The 27,635-nt window shown below is 40.1% G+C and overlaps 1 protein-coding gene across 5 annotated transcripts; it reads right to left on the minus strand.

Annotated features, from left to right (window-relative positions):
- Window positions 1-1,524: 1,524 nt before the first annotated feature.
- CCNT2 (cyclin T2) lies at window positions 1,525-26,961 on the minus strand. 5 transcript variants are annotated; one of them, XR_011726454.1, is made up of 10 exons: window positions 26,681-26,905; window positions 25,855-25,936; window positions 18,430-18,558; window positions 17,245-17,305; window positions 16,164-16,226; window positions 9,531-9,893; window positions 8,346-8,509; window positions 6,397-6,467; window positions 5,019-6,168; window positions 1,525-4,920 (listed from the first exon to the last, which is right to left on the minus strand). XR_011726454.1 is itself a non-coding variant. In XM_071746465.1 (10 exons), exons 1-10 carry the CDS (start codon window positions 26,887-26,889, stop codon window positions 4,856-4,858), a joined length of 2,040 nt encoding a protein of 679 aa, XP_071602566.1. In that variant the 5' UTR covers window positions 26,890-26,905; the 3' UTR covers window positions 1,525-4,855. The 5 variants fall into 5 exon arrangements, 3 of the variants coding, with proteins under 3 accessions (XP_071602566.1, XP_071602565.1, XP_071602567.1); XM_071746465.1 differs by having other exon boundaries at window positions 9,848-9,893; XR_011726455.1 differs by lacking the exon at window positions 6,397-6,467.
- Between the last annotated feature and the right edge of the window lie 674 nt (window positions 26,962-27,635).

The following is a 27,635-nucleotide window of genomic DNA, read 5'->3' on the forward strand; positions in this document are numbered from 1 at the left end:
CAGCTGAGTCCAGTCCAGCAGAACAAGTTGAGCTGTGCATATTTCTTATTTGCTAATAGGTTTTCACACCAACATCCCAAGAATTCAGATACCTGTAGCAAGGTATCTAATGTAATAAGGGGAAAGAGAGAAAATTTATTGAAAAACTTTTGTTTTCAAGGAAAAGTGACTCAGTGGGGAGGGCCGTGCTTGCTTAATTATTTATAGTGTTTGAGCAGGGCAAGCCTTACTCTTGTAAAAGGAGTACAGTGCAGAACCTGCTGGGAAGTATGCAGGCTGCCAGGTTGTAGGGATGGCCACTTTGCTGTGATGCCAAGTTCCATCAAAATTTGGAGCTTAAACTTGAGAATCTGAAAGTAAAGTGTCCTTCAGTTACTGTGGGGGATCCCCAGCATTTCTTTACACTGTAATATTGAAACCTCTGAGCTCCCACTCAGAGCTCAGGAGAAGGGAGGGTTCTTAGGCATGCTCATCCAGCTATTTTACAGAGGATGATATAATAGTTTGCATCTTGATGTACATGCATGTATTTTTCTTCCTAAGGAAGCAGATACCAAGCCCAGAAAACCCCCAGTCCTTGGAGATTATTTGGGTTCAAAATTATCTGCTTTTCCACAAAATTTGGCAGGAAGCAGTGCCATTTTCTATAACCCTCATATCAAAACTCTGGTTCTCGAATGCAGGTTAAAAAAAAATAGGATTTATCCTAAGGAAGGGCTTCCAGTACACCCAGCCTTTCCCCCTTTACCTCTCCATGAGGACCACACCATGACACAGCTTCAGAAAGTGAATTTTGAAGGTGTTGTCATAGAACAAGATCTCTGAACTATGGTAAGAAAAATGTAAGTGCAGGAATATAGAGGAATCAAACCCAAGGAGCAAAACTTTTAAGGTTAAAAGTTTGATTTGAGTCAGTCATTTCCATTAGCAATGTGAGAGAACACTATTTTATTTTATTTATTTTATTTTATTTTTTAAAAAGTATAAGAAGCATTTCAGAGAATGGAGGAATTAATTAGCTAGTTCAGTCTGGCAGAAATTTCCAGTCTTTTGCCATCTATTTTTAAAACTCATTATGGAAATGTGCACTTACATCTGGATTAAATAAAGCAAACAAAGCACTTGCTCAAATCCCTCTCATTGCAAACAAAGATTGGTATGATCTTGTCACCTATGCCCTCACCCCCCCAGCTAAACAATAAAACAAATGAAGGCATGGCTAATCACTATATAACAAAATTCCAGGGCACAGACTGATAACCTCATAGTAGAGTGAGGGAGCAGCTTAAGACAGCAACAAATTTCTGCAGTTTGCTTTTCAAGTATCAAAAGCTTGACCACCATAAGGTAAAGGATGTGATGGAGATAAATCTGACTTCAGACTTTCAAGCATTCCACTATTTGGTTGATTTGGTGAAAAATAGAAAGCTTTGCCAATAACTAAAAAGGGATCTTTTTGGTGTTTACAGATGAAGTTGCAAAATTAAACATAGGAAAAATGGGATAATTTCTACACAACAGAGGTGAGGTAGGGAGTTTTATTGAAAATATTTTTTTTTTACAAGTTCTTAGATATAAAGTTGTTTTTTTGCTAATCTCACACACAAATGGCTGTACCTAAAAAAAAAAATCAACTATGCTACTATGAAACATTTATATTTACAGTGTAGCCCAAAGAATATACAGAACTGCCATTTTCTGCAAATAGGGAAGTACCAGGTCACAGTGAGATATATTACTTCAGCACTCCCACCATTAGGAACAGATTAAGATCCAACATATGCAATAATCTCACTATTCTACAAACCTCATATCTCACAAAAAGGGAAGGTTGTTTTGTTTTTTTTTTTAATAGGGTTGTAGCGAAGTCTCCACTACAGTGTCATGTTTACAAATTACATAATACATGTACTCAAAATTTGTAACAAAAAAAAAAATTAATCTCTAATCAAAGTGATGAACAGTAGTAGTAGTAGTGTTGTCAATTAGCCTTTTATTGCATTTATTCAGTCATTCACTTGTGAGGCTAATCCCATTAAATCTCATTCATTTTGAGCACCTCAACCAGGCTGCAGCTGGCACAAGTCACTAAAACTCCATGGATTTCAGGCAGGGAAAATTAGTGGCAACTTGTTGCATATCCTCTCCCTCCCTCTCAGCCCCTACTACCACCACACTGAGTTCATTTTCAGACACAAAGTCACATACAGTTTCACATATTTACAATTACATTGAAAACCAAAACCAATGAGTTTTATGGACATTCTTTACAGAGAAACCAAAAATCACTGTTTGGATCTCAATGTAGCACAGCAACATTTTATCCACAGTATTTAACAATTTCCCAGAATCAAAATAGGAAATACTTCCTTTAAAACAGCACCATAGCATGAAGACCTATGCTCTTTTCCAATTTATATTAGACAGGCACTAGTTACCATCCAGACATTTTAACTCCAAGTTATAACAGCAATTGCTATATTTACAGTACAATATATTGCTTATCCAGAGTGGCTGTAGAAGATTCATTTCATGGCACAGCTACTTAAACAGACTAAAAAAGAAAGTACTGTAGTGCTTCAAAGAAAAAAATTAAGATAATTTACTGCTATTTCATCTCTCTGCCCATGCTATATTTTAGGACAGATATAATGCAGATTACATTTGTTAAAAATAAGACCCAAGAGTAGTGCTGAGAGGGAAAGGCAACAGACTATAAAAGGACAGAAAATATTTAACAATGCAGAATTATGTAACAAAAAGTTACATTCTGAATGTAGAAAAATAACCAAGTCAGTAGGGGTAAGACAGCTTTGGATTTTATACACGGGCCAAGATTTACCCTTAGGTTTACCAGAAAATGCAATCAGGTTTCCATTTAAATATTCCTTAAAGTGTAAAAGAAAAAAAAATGTATCCATAGTTCAAATAAAACTTAATTCAAGTAATTACAAGCGTTTGTATTACTGGAAACAAGAGTATTACATAGTAATTGATACAGCTGTAGTTACATCACACAGCAACTACCAAGGGGGTAGATTTGGAAGAGTTTGATCATTTAAAGCACAGGTGAGCAACGTAACTGAGAGGGCTGAGCTTCAGATTCAGCATCCCAGACCTGCAGGATTACAGGAGCACTAAGGGAATGAGGTGGCTGAGCAAAAGGTTATTTCACATCATGTTCACTTCTAGGTTCAAAGAAATCAGTGAAAACTGGCAGCTGCTACTCTATACTGAGTTTGTGTTGAGGTACTTGATAGCTTATGAATAATTTCTGACTAACAGCCCCCAGGGCAGTGCACTGTCATCCAGGCAGCTGAGCTGTGGGATTGGCTTTGAGAAGACAGCAACATTCACACCTCCTGTTTCTTGGGAAGAGAGAAACACCCTGGAAATGGCACAGAGGCCACTGCACTGACACCCTCAGGAAGGTAAAATGGATGCTAGTGGCTCAACTGGGAGACTGAGTTGTTGGGTTTTTTTTAACCACCACAGAGCTGAAAAAACAGAGGAAGTATCTTCCAGTTTGGTGACTAATGACAGTTACAATGCAGAGAATCAATGCGAACTATTTTATTGTTGGAATATAAAGTTGGGATACCTATAGTTTTTATTCTTATTTACTGTGAAGACTGCATTCACCTGTAAAAGAAATATGGCATCACACACAAGTATACTTCTTGGATTTGAGAACCTGGGTATCATTCTGAAATGGTAATGGGAACAGTGGCCCCTGTTTACTATTAAAATAAATTAGTTTTGCTTTTAAAAAGAGGATTTTTCCACAATGACAATTATGAATTGCAGTTAAGTCACATTAACCTACATAACCACTAACAGCTCTGTGTCTATTTTACTGCATCAAGCCAATAAACATTTAAATGCACTTCACATCAAAAGATTATGTAAACTTTTATTTTAATTCCTTTTTCCTTCAAAAAATTAGGGACATTTCCGAGGCCTGGCCATAACTAGTGAGCAGAGGCCTACCCAAATTCCTGCCTCTCTGGTAATACTGTTTGGTGATGACCCTACATGGTCCTGGATACCTTCCCTAGTGAAGTGTCCCTTTTAAGTGGCTTCCAATAAGGCCTACAGTTTAAAGATAAACAAGACAAAGTGCCATCTTTGTTTGGGTAACCGATGGACTCTGGCAAGATTAAAATAAAGTTATGTGTATTTTGTTATACTTACAAGCAGCTCCAATCCTGAGTATTTATGGTATATCTAAACATACAAAAATGTATGTACATTTTTCTCCACTTTCTTGTAAACAGTTGTCGGCATACTGTTTTGTTGGGGTTTTTTTTAATCCCTTTATCTTTGAAACATGCAAATCATACATACAGTATAAATACACAAGAAAACAATGACACTCATTCAAAAACTATGCAACAAAAAGTTGTGGCTGCAGTATTCAAAATTATAAATAATCAAATGCTCAAGGCATCCTATGCACCTAAAAGCAGACGTTCATTCTACTGTTCTTAGCTGCAGTTGTAGAAATACTGAGATTTTTGCACCTTCCATGCTATTACAGTATTTATAACACTATTGTATGTGGAGATAAAGACTTGTTTACTATACCTCTTCTTTTCAGAGTGAAGGATAAAGCAGCACTTACATATACCAAAACCATGGCAGCAACAGCTGGTGTTGCTACTGCTATATTAGCAAGTTTTCCATCCTAACAATTCTTAAATTAAAAACAAAACAAAAAGGAAAAAAGGAAAGAAAAAAGAACCTAAGAATTGACTACATGTTCATTCCTTGGGCACTTAACAGCGAATCCAGCATGTCGAATGTATCTTTGTAGTCCATATGCTGGCTGTTTGTACTGTACTGGTGATGGGCATCAGGACCGTTCTCCACTGGTTTCTTGTCCAGTTTCACGAGGGTGCTGAGATGTCCGTAGCCCACCTGGTATGTGACAGGGGGAGGAGGGGGTAAGGGAAGGTTAAAAACAGAGTTGTGAGAGGATACATACTGCTTAACAGAGGAAGAACTAGATGAACTACCTGAACTTTTGGAACTTTTGCTCATTTTGGAGTGGTGGTTGTGAGAAGCATCATTGCTGTGCAACTTCTTCCTTGAAGAGCTGGAACTAGAGGCATTGCCATCACTACTCAGGCCCACAGGACTCCTCAGAACACTTGGGGTCACTCCATCAGTGCTATGCTTACTGCTGCCACCACCGCTGCCACCACCATGCGAATGGGAGTGCTTGTGACCAATGCTGTGGTGGCGATTTAGAGAGTGTTCTTTGTGTTTCTCCTTATGCTCTTTGCTAACGTGGGGGCTGGAGTGTTTGCTTTTCCCACTACCCTCGTCCGATGAGCTGTGCCTTTCTGAAGAGACTTTAATTTTCATTTTCAGCTCCTCCTTGCTGGCAGCCTTTTCTGTGGGTGGGATGGGTATACGGAGTTTGAGTGAGCCACCCTTCTCTTTCTTATCAGACAAGTGTTTTTCAGGCTTCTCTGCGTTTGCAATAGGAATTTTCATTTTAATAGGAGATGCAACAGAGGAGCTGCTGGCGGCCTGAGGCTGCATGTGTTTTTTATGCTGCTGTTCACCTGGGGTTGCTACGTAGTGTTCTCTCACGTCCAGTTCGAGGGTTTCTAGTTTGCGCTTCTCTCTGTATTTATCCAAAGACATTTTCTGAGGAATTATTACAGGAGCAGCAACTTGTCCGTGGTGTTTGTTTCCTGACTTATGAGAATATTCTGGTTTGACAGTAGAATGCTCAGCAAGTTTGTCAGGTCTGTGATGTACTCCAGAGTGCAACTGTACCGACGTCCCTGGTTGGAAGTTCATATTGTACTGACTAGCAGGTAACATCTCCTGTTTTTGAGAGTATATTTGTTCTGTCCTTGTTTGTTCTTGATGCTGAGGCCATTCCTGGTGTGATGCCAAACTGTATGAGGTACTTGGCATTCCTGTAGCTAGTATTGCCAGATTTTCAGGTGCATGACTGTCTGGAACAGAAATACTTCCTGAGGTCAGAGGTACTGGTGCAGGGAATGATGTTGATGGTTTTTGGAAGCTTGTGTTTGCAGCTACACCAGTAACTGTATCCACCAAAATGGAATTCTGGACTAAAGATGAACCAAGAAGCGAGTTCTCGGATACCTGTCCATCACCTTTAGGTTTCTTAGCAGCCTGAGTAGCCTAAACAAAAAAGGAAAGGTGTGAGAAAACACATAGCTTAGGACATTTGTACAGTACCTTCTAATTTAGCTCAAAGGTGAGGATAAGAGCTGACTCAAGGTTTCACCCCCTCCCAACCCGGCTGCAGGAATAAAGAACAAGTAAGATATAACTACTCCTTTTCCCTTGGTCTGTAATTCTAGAAGTTTGTCTCTTTTTGCTAGACACTGTTATAGGAAAATTTCTTACCCGCCAATTTCTAATTCTCTTGAGCCTGCTAGGCGTTTTCTCCAGTATCTGCAGAAACTCATGAGTTAGCTCTGGGTAGGAAAAAAACCAAAGCCATTTCTTACATCTGATTCTGTAATAAGCAGGTTAAACTTCAAGCATTTTTCTAGACTAACAGCATACAGCTTTTGCAGCAGATACTACAGGCTGCCCATGGTTTGGAACTGGTATTTAATAAAGAATTTTGTTAAGACAAGTGTTGAACAAAAAAAGCTACATTATTTCAGTGGGACAGGCTTCAGAGCACTACATGCATCCTGAAAAACAGGTCTGAATGGAGGATTTTATTTTTACACTCTTGCAGAATCTGGATTTGTTACACAAAAAATTTCTAGAGAGATCTGTACAAACAATAGCTCCTAAAACAATATACTTGCCATTGAGCTTAGGCACTTCCTGTATGAGTTCGCTTTAAATTATAAATTTCTAAGTGACTGCTTCAGCCATTCCACTGAACTCCAGGAACAATCAAGAGCTCTGAACAAAATATAAAGCTATCAGACCCTCTGAAGCACTGTTTTAAACAACAGGTTTTGATTCTTTTTTTTTATTTTTATTTTTCAAGGCAAAGCAGCTGGGCATCTTAAAAAACTAAAGATCTTTGCCATTAACATGTCCATAAAGAAACCAGGTCTATGCTTGGCAGCTGCAAGTAAAAATATTTTCCAATGAAATTTACTGTTACTCACAAACTAAAAATAATTAGTTACAGTCAGAATTTGCATGCAAAAGCAGGTCTCTTGCAAGTCTGGAAGAACTGGCTTCTCCTGAGCTCCAACAAGTAACTTATAAACTAAGCTGTTCCAAATGCAAAACTGCCTGAGCACCCTGGTCTGCCTGAGTTCATTACATACCCCAGCTCCACAGATGCTGGAAGAATTAAGTGGTGTTCACTGTGAGCTCGCAGCACACACCTCATGGGATTTAAAAAATGAAAATGACACATTCTTAGCAACCAGGCAAAGCCAGCAGCCAGACCAGAAGGCAGGCAGGGTGGTATTTTAAAACCACAGACACAACTTAAAGGAGCCTACTAAGACATTACTAAGAGCCATACTAAGAGCCATTTGAACTTCCCATTTCAAGCTCATGCTGGTTCTGTGTTTCACATGACATCTACTCAAGTTTTCACTTAAGAAAACCAAAACAAACATTTATTTATTTAAGGCAAAGCTCAGCAGAGGAAAGGCAGGCCATGGGGAGCTATGATGGGCCACACCGAGCCTGGAGGTCTCCACTCCTCTCGAAGAAATGCTCCACTCTAGAACTAACGGTGAAGTCCAACACACAGATCCAGAAGCCCCAGAAACTGCCTGCTCCACTGCAACACCACAGGTAGGCCTTGAATTCAGCCTCCACTGTAATGAGAACTATTGCAGAAGAGAGTAAGCTGCTAAGTAGTTGGTCTTCTAGGGAGGGACAGGCTTTCTTCTGGAAAGAAGTTGTTTAACAAGAAAAAAGTATTTTACCTGAGGCTGGGATTTTACAAGCTGTACCTAAAACTATGTCTTGAACCTGGCAATTGTATGTCTAGCCTGAAGAACCGTTGTTTCAGTGGCAATGAAACCATACACTTGCACCACTGATATAAATAAAATAACCAAGACTGCTTGGATTTGCACTGGTAGGTTTCCATCTCTCTCTTGGTGCTCATCAGGCATATAAAAGCAAGATTCTACCTTGCACCTACAAAAGTTGAGTGGATGCCCCAGCCCACAGGATGAGAGGTGTCTCAAAACTAACTTTGTCTTCCAAAAGTTCTCCCTTCTCCTGTACTTTTCTTTCATGGAAGGATTCATCATGTGAAGTCAGTGAGAATTAAGTTTTAAAGCCCTGCTCTTGCTATACTGTTCCTGTTTTCACACTAACAAACCCCTGAGTGTCAAGATGTGAAAGGCAGTGTTACTCACCATCTAGTAACTCTAGAGTAACCGAAGGATCTACATATTCCCACCAGTGTTTTCCATCAGTTGATACTGGAATCTCCCAGTTGGACCACTTGCAGGCCAAGTGAATGCACACACATGCAATCACTGTGGGCTTGTACTGAAGGCAGAATGTAGTGAGGTGGAGACTGTTGTACAAATTTCATAATGAGGAACCCAAGGAAATCAAACATGGAAAAGAGAAAACCCAAACAAAGCAACCATTAACATATAGAATAAGATAAGTGGCCAAGCAACAGCATTTTAACATTAGTTCATGGAACATTTTTCTGATTAAGTTTGTAAGATATCTTTGTAAGATATTTGTAAGATATTAAGAAAGCAAAGGGCAGGGCATTTATCTGGTGGAAAAGTTTAATTTGCTTTTGCTATAAAAAGTGTAATGAACAGCAACAAAATTTTCCAGTTACTCTACTGTACTTAACTGCTAGAAAGAAAGAAGTATGATATGGTCAATTAAGATTGTACAGTAAAAAACATACAGCTGTTTACGCAGTCTCTGAACAAGACAGTTAGAAGAAGGTACCCAGTAGTCCCACAGAGGCCCAGTGAATTTTGTGTGGGCTTAGCTTTCACTTGGCCTGGATTTATGATACTTTTGAACTAGCCTTCAGCTTCCAGCTGGCAGCAGCACAAAGATAATGGTTCTGTTCCCCTTCTTTATCACAGCTTTTCTTAACATCCGTTTCAAATACTGAACCTTCCCCATCAAGGAACAACCAAGAAATATTTATTTGGAAGAGTTCTAATAACCAGCAGATATTGCTTAAAAACTATCTACACATAATGGAATCCCCTTAAATAAATCTAAAATATTTTGCAAGAAATATATTGAAGTAATTGAGAAATCAAGACTGAAGTCCACCTTTGCAGACAGGTTATGCATACACAATGCCCATTTGGGATCCTGTAACTTTAAATTTATGCAAGTACTTTAGTTTTTAAAATATATATTAAGATTAAAGAGCTATTTGCAAAAGGAAGAACATTGAACTACTACTAGTCTATTTGAAAAGAAAAAAAATCAGCTATTTGATAAGATCTTAGGCTCACTACAATTTATTAAGTTAAGATTGGATCAATATATTTAAAGTTAAGAGAAAACTGCCATTATCTACAAGTGTAAACTAGAAATAGTTTTGTACTTACCAAGATGCTCGAATTTCTAGGTTAAGTTTAGCTCTTTGTAATCTTTAGCTGCTATTCAGGCTACCAATTTTAGACTTATGCACTCACAATCGAGAAAATGTCATCAGAAAGCACCACTACACTTCTCATTGTGCATTTAACCCCTTCTGTGCCATCAGGCCCTTGTACAATACACCGCACTGCAGCCAGGAAGGTACCACCACTGGAGATGGCCCAGTCTCCTGCTGCAACAAGGGTAAGACACATGTCGGGGGCCCTGCAGTAAAGGAAGCTATAGTGTGCTACAACAGTGCAACAAAGAGGTTCAGGATAACAACCTGTTGGTAGCCATGAAATAGGATGTCTGTGCCAAATCCTTGCTTGCTGTAAGAAAAGAAAAATGGAGAGATTAAGTCTCTGGGCTATCTTGTCGGGTTCATTCCAAAAATCAAAGTGATTGTAACATTCAAAAAGCATCACTTGGTGTTTTCACAGAAGTGATCTGCTTTTAGCTAACTAGCCTTTAAAAAAAAAAAAAAAATCTTTTCCAAGATGTAAACGAGCCAATTACATTCAGTAAGTGGAGACCAAGCAGTCGTTCCACTGTACTGCCCACAGGATAGTTTCCCTCTGCTTATCTACCCTGCAAGCCCCTCACACCAGAGTGCTCTGCTCCAGGAATACCTGCTGTCCCCCCTCATTCATGGATGGCCCTCAGCACAACCTTGGGCTGCAGTACAGCAGTCTGTAAAAGCCAATTCATAGCACAGTTCTGCTCTTGAAGAGGCACATGGCAGGGTATATGGAAAACCGCCCCTCCCAAACCAGCCACATCTCTCTCCCAAAGCCCCACAATGCAACAAGCTCCCATTAAACAAGTTTTCTGCTCCCTCTAATCAAGAGCACTGTACTAATGTTTTGTTCCATGTTCGTTAAACCTATGATAAAGCTTCAAAAGGAAACAACTTCATTTTAGTTATAGTCAGGAAAACAAAACCAACAAAACCCACGCATTTCTGGCAAGGTACCAGAAATGAGACCCCTAACAACTTGGGCTGTTGCAGCCATCCAGCACTGAGCACTACCAAAGAAACCCCAATGCTCCTCACTCAAGTAAGAGAACTTACTGTAACATGCATATAATGGAATAGCTGGGCACAAGGGTTTTAACTGGAGATTGAATGCAGCCTTCAGTGAATTCTTACTTTGACACTATCACTTGAAATCAGTGCTACCGCAGAAAAGGTATCGTTTCATTTTACGTTGAAGGGAATATTTTTAAACTTTTATTTTAATAATAATATTTATTTAAATTTTGAGAAAGACTGCAATAGCTTTAAAAATTTAGTTTTTTAGAAGTATATTAAAAATGTGAGGACTTGGACAAGCAAAAAAAACTTGGCTTTTCGTGACTGCCAAGGAGTATAAATCAGGTCTGTCTTTACACTGCACAGCTGGGCAGTGCTGCAATCTGAGAATGTAGAAGTTGCAAGGCAACAAGATCTGTTCCTACACACAAATTCTACTAATGTGTAATAATCAAAGGGGAAATGAGAATGTGGCAGTGTTATACTGTAATACTTAGTTTGCAAGGTGCAATAGTAATTGCATTCCAGATAATGGAGTTCAAGCTTTTCTCTCTTCCCATCAAAAAAATGTACGGCAGTACTACCAAAAAAGTGAAATGAGTCTATCATAACAAAATAAAATACAGAATGGTTGAATAAGACTGAAATTGATGTCTTGCTCTTCATTTTTCATCAAAGTAATGCTTAAAGGATCTTCAATCATTTCTATATTTTGTAAATTTACAACATATTTGAATTAAGGGACCGGACCAAGAAGCATCTCTACTCTCACTGAAATGTCCTTTCTGAACAAGGAAGAAAAGCAGATGCCAGAAAACTTCTATTTAACATCAGCTTGAAAGTTGAGTTAATCATAACACATACCTGGAAGAAAAGAATCACATCTTGAAACACACATTTTAGCCTCAATCTAAAATTCATGTGCTGAACACCTGACCTATACTGCAAGCAGTAAGATACTGTTTCAACTTATTTACACTTAAACAATCATCATTGCCAGAACCAGCATGAAATTTCAGCTCACAACTAAAGCCTCTGGTAACTCCAGACACAAGTGAAAACAACCATCTTAAATTAAACTCTTTTACATAGGACAGCTTTAGTTTAGTACAATCTGTCACTAAAATGAAATTCATGAATTTTGGCTCCTATATTTTGGTTTGATATTTCCTTCGGAGTAGTGAAAAGTGCATCTCCAAATGCACAAGCCAGCAGAGCTTCTCACAAGTAGCAGGACTCATGACTGTGACACCAGCCATTAATAATAATTTTTTGTTTTATCATTAATAATTTAAAACCTCCACCCTGTCTCACTGCTGCAGAAGCAACGACAAGGCAGATTACTGAAGGAGCTATAAGACACTAAAACAGGACTTGCTGTCCAATACACCTTCCAAAAAGCTACAGACTCCAGGAAATTCTGAAGTGGAAACCAAAACGGTTTTTATGGGCACAGCCACACAGTTCAACTGCTGCAATTCCAAAGTGTCAGAGTCTTTTCTTCCACACTAGGTTTATCTTGGATCTTGAGATAATAAAAAAAAAATGACTGCCAAGTCACCACTCTTAGAAGGGTGATAGCTGGCAACAATTGGGACCCTGAGAACATAAATAAGCATTCCCTGGGAAAAGGAGACAGCAGATAAGCCCATCAGCATCAGAAGAGAAAGTTTGCTGAGGTCCTTCTGGACAAAAGGAAAAAAAGCCCCAGGCTCTGAATGGAGGTGTGCTGGTGGATGCCTGCTCTAAAGGGCTGGTGGAGGCCATGGTGTAGGCATTCAGGTCTCAGCAGTCCTGGTGGTTTTATGTTCTTCAAAGTATTTAAACCTTGGGAGCAGGCCTGCAAATGCCCGAGATGTAAAGAGTATGAGAGTATGAACGCCTCCCGTAGCAGCGCTGGAATGCAGCTGGTGTTTAAGATCTTTCCACACCACTTAGTACACTAAGGTTTAAATTTTCCTCATCAGAATACCCTCTGAAAAAGCAGATTCATTCAGATTCATCTCTTCTTCTGCTGCCTTGTCTTTCTCAGCCCAATTTAACCACTGGCAGCTGTGCACAGATACTATGGTATGCATGAAGAATTTGACAGTGCAATTTCCACAAAAGATTAGTAAGGATCACAGGTGTTCAAGGTACCTGATAACCTGCAGAGTAGGGAGAACAATCCTAGAGATCCTTGGGATCCAATCTTCAGTTCCAAAAGAAGGTTGTGTACCAACACAGAAAAAGGAACGACTGAAGACTTCCCAAGATGGAGATGAGAGTACAGATTTCTCCCCTTCAGGTTCCACCAGGAGCAGCCCTGGAACAAACTGGTTTCACACCAGAGCTTAAGAGGACCACACCATGGTCTCAGCATTAGGGCAGCTTCACAGCTGATGATTCAGCCAGCATTGAAGCCACCAAGGCAGTTCAACATGGGGAACAGTTCTCTTCTGTTTTTTCTTTTCTCTTCTCTCTTCAAGTAGAGGAACATCCTTAGGATGGGCACTGAAGCTTGCTGACAGGCCTTCACAGATCCACTGCCTCCAGATTCCTTAGAGGACCCATGGGATCCCAAGGAATGATGGTCCTGTCTCCTCTTCTCAGTATCTTGACACTGAGGAAGAACGGTGCAGAAAAAACACTGAGCCCACACCATGTTCCTTGTCTACTACACTGATCAAACTGTAAAGATGGAACAATTTCATGAACCCATGAATCTCTGAAAACCAGAAGGAATAATTAGATATCTTATGCCTGCACATCCCAAGTCATGTATCCATCCAGTCACCCTTGTATCAACAAAGGTCTGTGTGGTTCAATACTACTTTAAGAAACCTTCCAGGCTTAGAGATGAAGAATTCAATTTCTATAGTTGTATGTTGAAGCAATTATGTTTATTTGCACCAATTCTCACTTACTAGTTCATCTTCAGCTTCCAGCAATGGGATTCTGGTGTGCCACTATGGGGCCAGCCAGTCTTCTGACAAAGCACTTTGCCAAATCTTTCAAGCATCATCAACAAAATCCAATTTTTATTTTTATTTTTTTCTTTTTGTATTTAAAAGGAGTTAGCTTACATATTAGTAGAGGTAACGGTGACAGCATAAAGCACATTACCCTGGATGCATGACAACAAAAAGTGATACAGAGAATCAGCCATCCTCTTAACCACTTTATTAGGTTTAGCCAGCAAAAGGTTGAGGGACCAGGACATCTTCTCACCACATGGCACAGATGCTAAGCCAAAACTGTCCAAAAAGGATAGTTGCATACATCAGCTAACTTGATTGCCTCTCTTTTAATAGTTACAATAGCCACAATGTACTCCTTTCTTCCTTCTACTAAAATTACAGTTGAAGGTTTAAATCATGATAATCTCAAATAATTTTATCACCCTTAAAAAAAAAAGGTACCTCTTTGCCTTCTGAAATAGTGCTTTTTGTCCAAGAAGACATGTTTCCAAAACTGGATGAAGCAACCTTGCATTTCTTTAACTTCTCAGTCATTCCCTTATTCTCTAAAGACTTAACAGTGACAAGTCTTAAGTATATTTTGAAAGCTTCAGGACTTGGTATCTAAGTGTTGCATCTTAAAACAACAAAGTGTTTCACATTAAAACAACACACTGTCCAATACATGAACGTTACAATAGAGAACTAAAAATCACACCACTCCATCTGTGAAGATAAAATGACTGTGGCCCAAAGTCCAACTTTCTATTCAGTCAATAGAAAAGATGAATGTCCTGAGGGAGTTATTCCCTACTCACTTCACTTGCCTGACTACAGATTTCATGCCCAATGTGTTTAATTCATGCATTATTTATTTCTAAAAATGTTATGTACTCAAGCCTTTTGCTCACAGCCTATACTACCCCTAGGAGAGGCTAACAAGAATTCTATTTGCATATATGAATACACCAAGGAGGACACCAGTGAGTATGTTTACAAGCAGATGTACAACACTTTGCACCAGTCCTTAAGGCACATGAATTTTCTCCATATTTCAAGAGCTGGCATAATTCTGGATCCTAACTATTTTGTTGAACTGCACTGACATATTAGCTTTAAAACATCAAGTTTAAAAAGTACCTTCAATGATTAATTTTGTCAGTACACAAAGGCAGCACCCAAAACACAGGGAAAAGCTGGACTGCCTTTAAATGGTACATCCCACTGACTAGGGAAAATAAAGTTTCTGTAGCAGCATGCTTTTCCTCCGTGACCTGGTTTGGGACAAGCTGAAGTCAAACACACTGTCTGATGTGGAAACAGTGATGCAGCAACAGTACTGCCTGTCACCCCTACCCACAGCCCCAAACACCCAGCAGAAGCATAGGGATCACACAAAGGTGAAACACACTTATTGCTCACACTTATTCTGACCAAGAGCTAAGAAAATCCAAAGCAGAACCCTACAGAACTGCTGATGCAGGCTGTTGAGACTTCAGGTGCAGTTAGAATTATGCACCTGGTCAAAATCAAGTCTGGACAGAACGCAAAGAATCATTATCTTATATAGCAAGAATAACAATAAAGCTACTTTATTTGCAAGTAAATTACACACAACAGTCCTACTCAGAATCAAACTGTGAGGACACTGCACCAGTAACTGACTTTAAAATGAGAAAAGGATACTCTAACTTCAAAGAACAACTGTAACTATAGAGTTACTACAAAAGAGATCAAGTTAGCATGATTAAGTGGCACTGCTTATATTTTATAGAGAAAAAACCTCAAAAAGTTTTGAAGCACTTTGCAGTTTTCACTGCAACAACTGACAACTAAAAACTAACGAACATGATCTGATCATTTACAAACACTTGTTAACTAAGGAGCATAATTAAAGTAAAAAGCTTCTTTCAGGTGCTTTCAAGCCTGATTGCTAATTTTTTCATCCTTCATCTTAGAAGAGCTTCTTTTGCTTTTTTGTTTAAAGCTTCAAAGGAAATTAAATCGAGTTAAAGAAGGTGTGCCATAATTCAACAAAAAAATATAGAAGAACAGGTTTCTAGCTAGAGTCACTCTAATGAGCTGCATCCAAGTTAGAGGACATGATCACTTAACAAAAGGTTTGGGGGTTTGTGCTACCATCCAGATTAAGTAAGTACACCCTGCTCCAGAAAAACAGTCATGTCCTGAAGCATTTGCATCTGATAGCAAACATGCTGTGCTCTTTTCTGTGTCCCTCAGTTCATTACCTAAGAAGATGTGCTAGGCAGAAAGCTAGCATTAGTCCTCAGCTAATATGTAGATTAAACTTTACTTGATAAAACTACTTCAGAGTGACAGCAATCAAGCCACAATAAGTAGTTGGCCATTCCTAACTGCTGGCAATTACTGCTTCTGTCATTTAAGAAAACATGGAACAGACATTATTAATTCAAAGCTAATAACCAAGCAAAAAAAAAAAAAATTATGGAAGACAGAGAACTGGGCCCTTTGTTACAATCAAGCTTTTACTCTTAGCTTTAAACAAACTCTTTGGCTAACATAGTGAAGATCATATTAGACAAATAACTTCAAATATGACCAGAAAGGTAAAAAAGGACTTACGGGAGTGGTTAAAAGTCACTGACCTCTCACTAACTGCGTACATTTCACAACATCTGTGTGTGGATGTTCAATGGTAATCTCAAAACCTAAAGAGTTAAGAACACGTTTTATAATTACATATCTGCATCTGTAAAAAAAAAAAAACAAACCACCAAACGCCTTTCCCTTCCGCCAGACCTAAAATGATTGCTAAACCTTTGCACTGCAGATCAGGTAACACTATTTAACTGCCTGTTACTCTGCACCTTTTCATACTTTGGCACGGTAGATGGTATAGTCACTTCAAGACCAATTAGTAAAAAATTCCCTCAATAATCTCAAAGACACAAAGCTTGGGAGAGTTACTGTATTTTGGAAGTTGAACATAGTTGACCAGTTTCTAGTACGTTCTCAGTAAAAGCTGAAAAGTGTGTGCACACACTATACTCGTTGATTTCTGGGACTTAAAAGATGTAAGTCAATTTGTAGGTCAGTGACTGAATAAACCATTGTTCTTTTTCCCCATTAAAATACTTACTGGGGTATTCTTAAGTATCATTTAAGTCAGTATTCTCAGGTGTGTTAGCTGGAATTATTTGTTACTTTCAATTCAGAAGAGTTTCTTATCAGAACATTCTACTTCAAATTTTGAAATTACCTGAACCCATTAAATGGACACACTACAACTTGTGATGTTCAGAGGTAGCAACCCTGCACAATTACAGTGTTCTTCTATGGAAAGGCAAAATTCCAAGGGCACTTGGAATTAAAGCTCTTTCCATGTGCTTCAGAACACACAGAGATAGCCTAGTATAACATGTTAGGCTATAAAGAGAAGTACCAATGAAGCTTTGGAGCATCATCTGGCTGGCTGGTACACATTACTACTCCACAAAACTGTCAGAAACATATTTTACAAGCATCTACATGCCTTTTTTTTTTTTTTTTTTTTCCTACAAAGTGAGCGCAACAACTGCTAATCTGGAAAACACTGAAAGGTCAAGAGTTATATACAAAAACAGTAAAACTCTAGTGAACCAGCAACACATTAAGAGTCCAATTACTTGGGTCCCATTCCTTCTGCATGGAAAGCTGGCTGTCCAAGAGGTATTTAGAAATACATACCTAAAGTTTGAAGCATTATTGTTTCAAGTATAACCAGCTCTTGGGCTTGCTGGAGGTATGCCTGAAACAAATAAAGCAAGCAGGTCAAGACACAGATATCAATCATTTCAACATTTTACTCATACATTTTGTTTGAATTCTGGTACTGGCAACACAAGTTGAGACCACTCCCCAAGCCAGTTAGAACTGAGAACTCAGAAAGCTTCACTGAGGTAATATTTTCTACTGGTCTAAGCATTACTGCAAGCTCAGTTATAGCAGCCTAACCATCTTTCCACTTCATCTGGATCTCATATAATCTATTCCAAAAAAGCATTTTTGGGAGAAGGGGGGGATGCTGCAAGAAACACAAAGGCTTGCCAGTGCAAATCAAATATCTCTAAGCAAGGTTATCCATTCTACAAGTACTTTAAAATGCAGCTGGAGATACTCAGTTGATATCTGTTAAGTTAGCTTAAAATTCTGGGCACAGATGCATATATATATATGCATATATATGTATTTGTATGTATCTCTATCTCCAAGATGTGTCACTCCAAGAACCAGAAGCATAGCAAAGATGCTCAATTAATGTGTGTATCAGCTGAGGTCCAGCAAGGTGTAAGTAGCTCAGCCTGACATTCAAGCTCAACAGCTCTGGTGCATTTCCACCACACTTCCTCATACATTTGGTTTCAGGAAGACTCCTCTCACAAAGGAAAAGGTGAGCTATAAGGTCAGTGGAAGCTGTACAAACTTTGACAAATGACAGGAAGATTGCTGTACAGCAGAGGCAGCAGCTGACAACTATATTGCACCCTTTAAAACACAACACAGACAACAGTGCACAGTGAACCTCTGGCTGAAAAAGCCAATGTGCCAAACTCCTCTCTGCACAAACTCTGTGACTTACAGAACCAAGCATGAAACCTCTTGAATGAATGTCTAATCTTATCTTCTACTATACATATAAAAACCTTACAAATAATGCAAGCTCAAGATTGAGCAATCTCTTCAATTTTGGTACCACAAACATTTGAGTCTTTATTAAGTTACACTGAGTAATACAAGAGAATTAAATGGTGTAAAAATAAAAAGGTAAGTCTTTTTCTAGTTTGCTGGCAGCAGCAACCCAGTCAGGACAATGTAACAGATCATTAGATGAGATATCATCTGACAATCTTTAAAATCATGACCTCCACCTACATCACTCTTTGTATCCAGTTGTGGCTCTTGAGGATGAAGACAGGCATGTGCAACTTTAATAACATGTTCAAGTTTCCGTGGCTGTTCTTCCACTTTTGCAGCCAAAAACAATGCCGTAGGAGATATTATCTGAAGAAGAAAAACGTATTACACAAATGTATTTTTTAACTTTTTACAAGCAGGACTGGAATTTTTATGGAGAGTCTAAACTGGTAACTAAAAAAGGCTTATGTGGATTAGTTTGTGTTTTTAAATTTTTTTTAACACTTCTTGAACCATGCAAGGCAACAGAAATACCTTGTTGTGTTTTATTTTATAACTGATGTAATCCTTTCAGCAGCATGAGGAAGGAGTAGCAGAAATGCTAACTTACTGCTGTAAGCTGTCTGAGGCCAAATTAATTCTAGTTCACCATAAAAAGAACAGATCTGGTCCCAGAGATACAGTCACACCAGAACAGGCTGTTTCAAGTTAAATACACTTAATGAAAAAGTTCATCCAATTTCTTGCACAGTAGTGATCCATTACACCATCTTTCCAGTACAAGTCAAAACAACAGGTCACAAGTTCTGCTGGCATTTGATTCTCCTAAAAAGTAAGAATTTTTGCAAAGAACTTGAAAGAAAACCTGCTTGTTATTATAGAAATACAGGTTGCATATGTAAAAGCTTACTCTCAGAAACTTCACTGTATACCCAGCAGTATCTGGAGAAGAAAGCACAAGGATTCATCAGCTGGCAGCAAAGTACTTGCTCCCTGCTCAGTAACCCAGGAATTGGCTATGGAGTTTTGATTTTTAGCTGTCATTTATTTACATACAGAACATGGCTAACCATAAAGGACTGGGAAGAATCAGAGTCCTCTTTGCATACAGATGCTGCCCATGTTAAACAGCAATTAAAAGGACTGTACAAATCTTCATGTAGACATGAGCAGATTAAATTGGTTAAAATTAAGTCAGGATTGAGCATTCTTTCAGAGACTGAAATAGCTGCTTGTTGAGTATTTAATTATTGCAAGGTGCAAGAAGTGCAGGTATTGAATTTCTTGTTCAATGGCAAAGTAGAATTAGGCTGAAAGAGCTGAGTAGCAGCCATAATTCCCCCATAAAGAAAAGCTTGCTTTTTTTAAATCGGCAAGGAACCCTTTGTTACGCCAAAATGAAACATTTAGTATAAAGATTTGCAGTGTATAAAAAAACTGCAATGAATTAATTAGAATCAAACATTTAGTCACTACCCAGTACATTTCAGGAGCTTTCAACCGAGGGAATACTTTTTGTCTCCATAAAAGACTTTGAAACATCCACTTGGATCTTAAGCAAAACTTTAAAGTTGGCGGATTAGAGGAAAAATGACACCCTGGGAAGGTGATACCCTGCGATGCAAAGCAATGTGCCACCAAAAAATTTAGGATTTTAAAAAAACCCAAACCAGAACAAACAAGTCGCAGGGAAAAATTCTTCCACAATGGAGACAAAGTAACTGCTTTCTTTTTAAGAAGCTTGTAATTTAAGCCTTACAAATTAAATAAAACCCCTGCAGTCAGATGTTACTGAACAAGGCCACAGTAACACTGCCATTTAGGACTTCTGGTGTTATTTATGAAGCTCCTACCCATGTTGCTTGAAGTAATGAATAAATATTCTGGACGTGCTACTTGAAATATGTCTCCCTTAAGCTGGGACATCAACTATGAAACACTGACTGTGAAGGAATGGCTGTCTGGAGTTCAGACAGCCAGAGTATCAAAAGCTCTGAAGATGCAGCACACAGATGCACAACCCAACATGTGCATGTCATATAAAGGCATTTTACAGAGCAGACAAACTGTGCTTCAGCCCAGTAATGCAAGAACCAAGGCAAACTTCTCTCCAACTTCTTGTTGGATCCATAAAAGTTGTGTGCTAGATATCTAGGGCAGGCATACAACTCCAGGGTCAATGTAAGAGGAAGGATTATTTTCTCAGGCATAATCCTTATCTTCTGGGAAACACCAGATTAGCAGACAGGGCCTGGAAGCCAGAGAAATACAAATGACAGAAAAAGGAAATAGGGTATATTTAAGGACCAACAGATTTATCAAGAAGCAGGTTTGACAAGACAACAAACTCAGATCCTCAGTCAGTAACCTGCAGCAGTGCCTTACTGAAGAACAGAAGCAACTTCACTGGGACTGCTCTCCCTGCTCTTGTTCCCCTCTCTCCAGCCTCACCATCCCCACCAAACATCACTCACACATCCCCAAGGATCAGACCTTACACTTTTTTCCAGCTTTGTGCACCAATTTAAGTCAAATCTATCCTAACACAACCTCTTTCTATACAGTCTGTGGGTCTAGTTACGTGTGCGTGAAATTTTCACAATTCAACTTTCTGAAAAATCACCTTCTAAAATTACAACTGAAAATATTTACATTTCACAGAGACATTTTTCAAATGAAGTCACCAACAACTGCATAAATAAGTAATCAACAAATCTTACTATTATTCTTTGCCCAACTGCACTGAAGTTTTACTTCATTCCAAAAAAAACCACCTACTTTATCAAGCTGACCTCAGGGTATCTTCTAATTTACTGGAACAGATCAGTTCTGGCCAAGAAGTCTCCACACAATTCTTTTCTCTTCAGCACCTTACATAAAAAAACCATTCTGGAGGATGATCTAAGCCAAACCGATTAACTGGCATTTAATTCTGGTTCAGCAGAAATCTATGTACACCCCAATCATCTATTTCCCTAAAAATAAAAGAAGTGTTGGATTCTGGCCAAAGAATTTCAGGCCTCTGTCTTGTCTAGGGTTAGGATTCTCATTCCCAGTTTGGAATAGGTCAGTATTTTTGTCTCCCTCAGTATTTCTTCAGGAAAACAGGAATCCCAATAAGTTTAAGGCTTGGCATGCACAAAGTCTTCAGTGCAGACAACACACCCTGCTAAGTGTGTAACTGGCAAAGTTACCCAAACACTTCCATTCTTTTCCAATTCTCAAAAATGACAGAAAAAGCAAAGTAGAATAAAAAAGTAAAATTAAAACTCACAGACTTGACAAAGCTTTAAACTTCCTATATATAAGCAACTTTGACAAAGTAACTTGAAGTTATCTACCATTCACCCAAAATACTTTTAAGACTTTGAGAAATATCTTTGAACATGTTATTTATGAAATTAAATTGCATTTTAGTACTAGCTGAGAATTTCAGAAAACAAGTCCCACTGAAACAGAAACATCAAAACAAAGGAGCCTTATTATGACTGTCCAATAGTATTATCCAAAAAGTTTTATTGGTAAATGTGGTGCAAGACCTTTTTTCATTTAAGCACTGGAATATTTAAAAAAAAAAGTCTTGCTACAATGAGTGAATTTGGAATCACCTCAGAATGTATCTACTGCATGCATGTAGTTTCCTGAGAACTCTCTCTCCCCTATAGTGACAGTATTAAGGTTTAAGTATGACAGTATTAAGTTTCAAGACTTGATACAAATTAGCTTAAGGCATTAAGCAGTTCCAGCCCATGACAGAGGTTTTTCAAGTGCATAAAAGGAGTTCCAAGGGGTTATTTTACTGTAACCAGCAGCTCAGATTGCATAAAACTGGCAAATATGGTTGAATTGCAAGATTAAAACTAGAACTGAGGTGTCCAAAAGAGCCCCTCTACAACTTGGTGCATATTATGAAAGTTTAAAGAACTTTGCTCAACTTCAAATTCAACTTGTTTGATGCTGCAGTTCAGATAGGGCACAAGAGCCAGGAAGGGAATATGGAATGATGGAAAAAAAAAAAAAAAATTCTCCACAAAACCTGCCTTGTATTTCAGGGGAAAAATTCCTTCTGCAGCCTTCTTCAGACACTTCACTAAGTTCCATTGCATGCCACACACACAAAAAAGCCCCAAGACATCACCAAGTGTATTTTCAACTGCTTGGCTGGTATTCCACATGGCATTTCTAAGGACTATATTTAAAAATGCAGCTACCATTTGGATGCCTTACCTCTTATTTTCAGCATACCAGTAATTTTTTCCCCCCTTCTCTGTTCTTCAAATCACTGTGTACTGAAGACTAAGCCTCTAAAAGAGGTATTTGCTATATAATAATGTCAAACATGGTAAGTACTAGAGAAATAGCCTTTCCAGAAGAATTTTAATTCTCAAGATATTTTCCAATATCACAGTCAGGCCAGTACTTCCTGTAAAAAGCCAGCAAACTCCCTCCCCACCCTGATAATAGCACTAACTTAATACTCAGCATATCAAAGCTAGTATGCATTGTTCAACAGTAATGTATAAAGAGTAATTTTAACTACTGCTGAGGAGATTTATAGTAGTTCCTGAAAGGTCATTTCAGTGGCTGGGGAACACTAGCAGCCAGGGCATCCAATCCTGCTTAGCAGAACTGATAAAGTAAATTTCCTCCCTATTACTGGGGAATAGCAACCTTGCAAGGTCTGAACCTGCTTTGATTGCAACATCAAAACCCCAACACATTCCTCTTTACAGGTACCTACTGCTTCGATAATCCGTAGCAATTCAGAAGTGTCCTGGTAGCCCACAATAACTTTGCAAAAATAGGGATATTTGGTTACCAGAGCAGTAAATGTAATAATGCAAAATGAACCAAGACTACAATAACTAGTATGGGCCACCCCTGTGGCTCTCCAGACTGAAGATACTGTTGTGAATTCTGTTTCCTATTCACAATTGATCCTCAAAATCTTCAAAGTCTGTAAAACTGTTAAGTAGTAACTTACATAGAGGAAAAAAAAAAAAGCAGAATTAAGACAACAGCTGTTCAGTAAATGAACTTCCACTACAAGACCTGTTTATTAACAACTAAAGTGCACGTGACTTATCTGCAAGGCATGCATGAGTATTTGTATAACCCAACACTTATACATGGTGATTAATATGCAAAAAACTATTACTTGACTAAAAACATTAACCTACCAATAAAGCAAGAGAAAAAGGCTACATTTGTTTTCAGCTGGAGATCACAGGACATTCTGACTACTGGCCACTTAATTTTCTAGCCCCAGCCTTCAAATGCTTTCTTGCCATGGATAAACATCACTAGAGGCACACAACAAAGACACAGACACCATATACTATAGAAGATTGTAGCTAGGGATTAGCTTCAAGCCTGCCAGTAGTTTACTATTTAATTCCTACAGGTTAGTTTCTTCTTGCAGTTGATTATTATTGTTACATTTTTAAGCTTGCCAAGTACTCTGGAGGTTTGATATTAAGAATTTATTTCACTCCTCAGCTTTTACCTTGTCTACAGAGAAACTAACAGATGGTTTGGGAGTATTTATAAGTAACTCACATTCACTTTGAGACCACTCCCTTTACCCTATAGGAAAACAGGTAAGAAAATGCAGCTGCCCATCAGTATAGATAAAAAGCTGCCTCCTGGCCTCACACTCATTATCATAGAATCATAGAATTAGCCGGGTTGGAAGGGACCTCAGAGATCATCTAGTCCAACCCTGTGGTTGGACTTGCTGTGGTATGAACCACAGCAAGTAATTAATCAGGAATGGATCCTGCTGACTGCTAACTTGCAGTGCACTTGCCTTTAACTCTTATTCAAATACCTTCACCTGAGAATTAATTTAACAATACACTTCCCCCCCACCAGCAGTTACAGTTTCCATGGCATTCAGCCCTTACATAGCTTACTTGTGAATTTTAAGATTCATAAGCATAACTTCAGGTGCAGCTTTCATAGCAGTGGCACTATATATCCAAATACTACTGTGCTTCCACATCCAAGTGGCTGTTATTTTCCAGTGAAAACCCAAACACAGTATCTGAAGACTCCTGCTACCTAAATCTCTCCTAGATTACCAGATGTCATTAAGCAGTAATCTAGCAGGTGATGCATATATGATACGAGCTCTGCACAGGGTGACCTTTCCATTCCAAGCAGCTCTGACCCTATTTATCAAGTCCATAAACCATCCAGTCACAGAAAACTCTGAGTGCCTCACCAGCTCCCCTTTCCCTGGCCACAGGTTGCTGCTGCTTGGGCAGGGATGCAGAGAAGAGAAAGATGGAATAGTTCTCTAAGTGCCTTCACTTGATGTATCACAAAAACATTTTCAAAGGGTATATTCCACCACAAAGCCTGCTGGAACTTGATCTCAATGTGCTGTTCTTGCTTTAAAACTAGAAAACTATTTTAGGCAAGTAGATTTTGATAAACAAAACCTGCAACATGTATTTTCTCCAGTTAAAGTGTTTCAGGTTTATGAACACTTAGCTCAGGCTGTGCAGCAACACTTAGTTTCAATTACATAAAAACCTGTAACATCACAGTTTTGGTAGCAAGCTTGCTCCATGTTTCAATTTACCTCAGACTTTGCGAAAGAAAAATAATTAAATGCACTTCTGAAATGTACCTACAAACTAATATGTATTTCTTGCCACTAAGACACCACAGGAAGATGTCCATTTGCTCAGCCAACAGTGACAAATTCACACCACAACAGGTGGCTAACACTGTAATAATCCACTGCCCAACCTGCAGACAAGGCAAGGTTTGCAAGGTTCTGGCCCCTGGCAGACCAAGGTTTGCTGTGGTCAACAATGAAACATCTGTAACAGTCTCAATCTGTTTCTCTAATCATGAAAAGCCAAGATCAGAGAAAATTCATCCTCACCACTCAGTGAAACACCATTATTAACCATTCTTGAAAAACTGATAACACAAAAATACCTAGAATATTTCTATTTTCCTAACTATTGCATCCAATACTGGACATAAAAAAAGGCTTACAATTTTCAGGTTGGGATCCCAAGTTACATACCTGTGAGAAAATTACTTAATTACAGAGAGTATTTCTACAGAAAAATTCAGTTCTTAACAACTTACTCCGTATTTAGGTTCAGCACACGCAGTTCATTACCTGAGACAGGAGAATCAGCATTTTCTCACCAGGTTTGAAGACTGTTCTTGTCCAGTATGACTTATCATCAAGCTGCTTAAGACTAGACTAGTTAAAAGAACTGATGCTGTTTTTTAAGAAGAGATTAATAATTCATAAGGATACACACTTAACCATACTATAATTGTCACTACCACCAACTTCATTATGAAAAATGTGTATTCCTACACATCAGCCTTTCAAAGTACAGCATATAAGCATGAGTCAGACTTGAAACACATGAAAGCATTCCTCACACAGCTGAGATGTGTTTGCTGATGGTGCCTATTTCTTCATTTCAATGGCAGAAGATAAAACCTAAGAGTCACTAGTTAGAATACCTCAGAAATGAGAAGAAATATCATTACTGCTTCTAAACCCCTGAGAAAAAGCTGCAATTCCTATGAACAACCCAAACTTCACACATCAGAACAGGAATGTAACACTTGCCAGCCAGCTGCCAAACGGGCATATTGTTTTACAGATAAAATCATACTTACATTTCGATTAAATTTTGTGAAGGAATGATGCATATAAAACCTGTGCATGTAAACAATTGCAGTATTTATCGTAAGTTGAGATCTGGAAGGTTAAATTAAGGAAACACTACGTGTGAAGAAAACTGTTCACAAAACTGGAAGCAGCGTGCTTTCTAATCGATCACTGCTTTCAAGATACCGTCTGCAGCTCAAAATAAGGATAAGGATAATATCTCTTCCGAAGAGATATTAACACAGATTTAACCGATAGGAACTCCTATCTTTCCTATCGGTATTGCAGAAAAGGTGGAGATTCCCAACAGCCTCGGCTCACCCGCTGCATGAAAACTCCTCTGAGTGCACTGAAACACCGCGTACAGTGCTTTTGTTTTGTTCCAATTCAACTATTTCAGCAGGGGAGGGGGAAGGGAGGGTGTGTGTGAGGTTTTCTCCTTTCTCCCATCCCTTTTTTAAAAACCAGGTGCCGAGAACCGGTAAGGAGGAGGCGCCCGTTTCTCAAAAAACGAACCTGCCAGGACCCAGGACCCACTTTGAGAGTCTCTACACCCCCGGTCACTCATAGGAAGGGCCGGGTGGGTGCCCGGAGGTGCCGCTACCTCACGGCTCCCTCAGACGCCGACAAAGGCGGCGGCGGCAGCAGCGCGGGGGCTCCCGCCACGCTCCGCTGCTCCTCCCCCATCCCGCGTTCACCCCGCGGCCTCTCGGGGGCTGCCCGGGGAGCGGGAAGGGTCTCTCCCCACACGGTGTGTGTGTAGAGCGTTCTCCCGCCGGTTCTCGCCCCCTCGCCTCTCGGCCTCGCCACCCCGCAGGCCCCGGGCGCGGATACACGTTGAGGCGCTGGCCCATATCTTGAATGAGGTTGGCCGCCTGCTGCCGGTACGAGAGCTCCTTATCGGCCTCCACGCCGCAACGCCGTGACGGGGTGTTCTCCAGCTGCTCACGGCTGAAGAACCACCGCGAAGCCGCCGAGGAGCCGCCGCCCCCACCGCCGCCGCCCCGCGTCGAGGATCCCGCGCCCGCCGTCGCCGCCGCCATGACACTTCCTCCTCCTCCTCCTCCCCCCCGTCCCCCGGCGGCCCCGCCCGGGCCCTCCCCCCCGCCCTCCATCCCGCCCTCCATCCCGCCTCTCGCGAGAACTGCCGGCCCGCCGCGCCGCCGCCCTCCCGCCTATGGGCCCCCGAACCATAGAGTCTGGCGGCGGTCGCAGCCAGAGCGGCCCGGTGTAGGTGCAGCCCTGTGGGTGTAGGTGTGGGTGTGTACATGTCAAGGATCACGTGGCCCGCACGGGGCGGCCATGGCTGCCACGGCACGTGATGGGAGTGGAGGGATGGGAGGGAAGGCAGGAGAAGGAATCCCCTTGCACCACCCTCCCACAAGAGCGGGTGTATCCGGAAGTGACGACACGGCCCCCTGAGCCTGTTGATTGGCTGAGGCGCGGGGTGTTGCGGGGAGTGCCGGGTGAATGGGTGAGGGTTGGAGCGCGCGGGTCCCTCGGTCTGTCAGGAGGCGATGGCGGCTGCGGCCGCTCCTCAGCTTGGGGGGGATTGAGAACGGAGGCCTCCGGCACCCATCGGAAACGGCTCAGCGTGAAAAATCAGGAGGAAAACACAGGGTGTTAATTTTTTTTTTTACGGCTGTGAGAGGAGATTCCTCCGGATACCGGGGTGCGGCTGTCCGAGGGTCGGCAGAGAGCAGAGGTGCAGCCTCTGGCTTCTCCTGAAGCTCTGGGCTGTTCCTGTGGCTTGGCTTCGTCCCGGTTGCGTCTTGCAGTTTGGTGATTT

This window comes from Heliangelus exortis, chromosome 6, assembly GCF_036169615.1.
Source record: "Heliangelus exortis chromosome 6, bHelExo1.hap1, whole genome shotgun sequence".
Classification (NCBI taxonomy): domain Eukaryota; kingdom Metazoa; phylum Chordata; class Aves; order Apodiformes; family Trochilidae; genus Heliangelus; species Heliangelus exortis.

Excerpts from the sequence above, each read along its gene's own strand:
- CCNT2 (XM_071746464.1), bottom strand. The coding sequence starts at position 26,961 with ATGGAGGGCGGGGGGGAGGGCCCGGGCGGGGCCGCCGGGGGACGGGGG. Across the intron at positions 17,306-18,429 it reads AACTGGATACAAAGAGTGAT|GCATACCTCCAGCAAGCCCA; the intron begins GTAGGTGGAGGT and ends TATTTGTTTCAG. Across the intron at positions 6,169-6,396 it reads AGAGAATTAGAAATTGGCGG|GCTACTCAGGCTGCTAAGAA; the intron begins GTAAGAAATTTT and ends TTTTTTGTTTAG.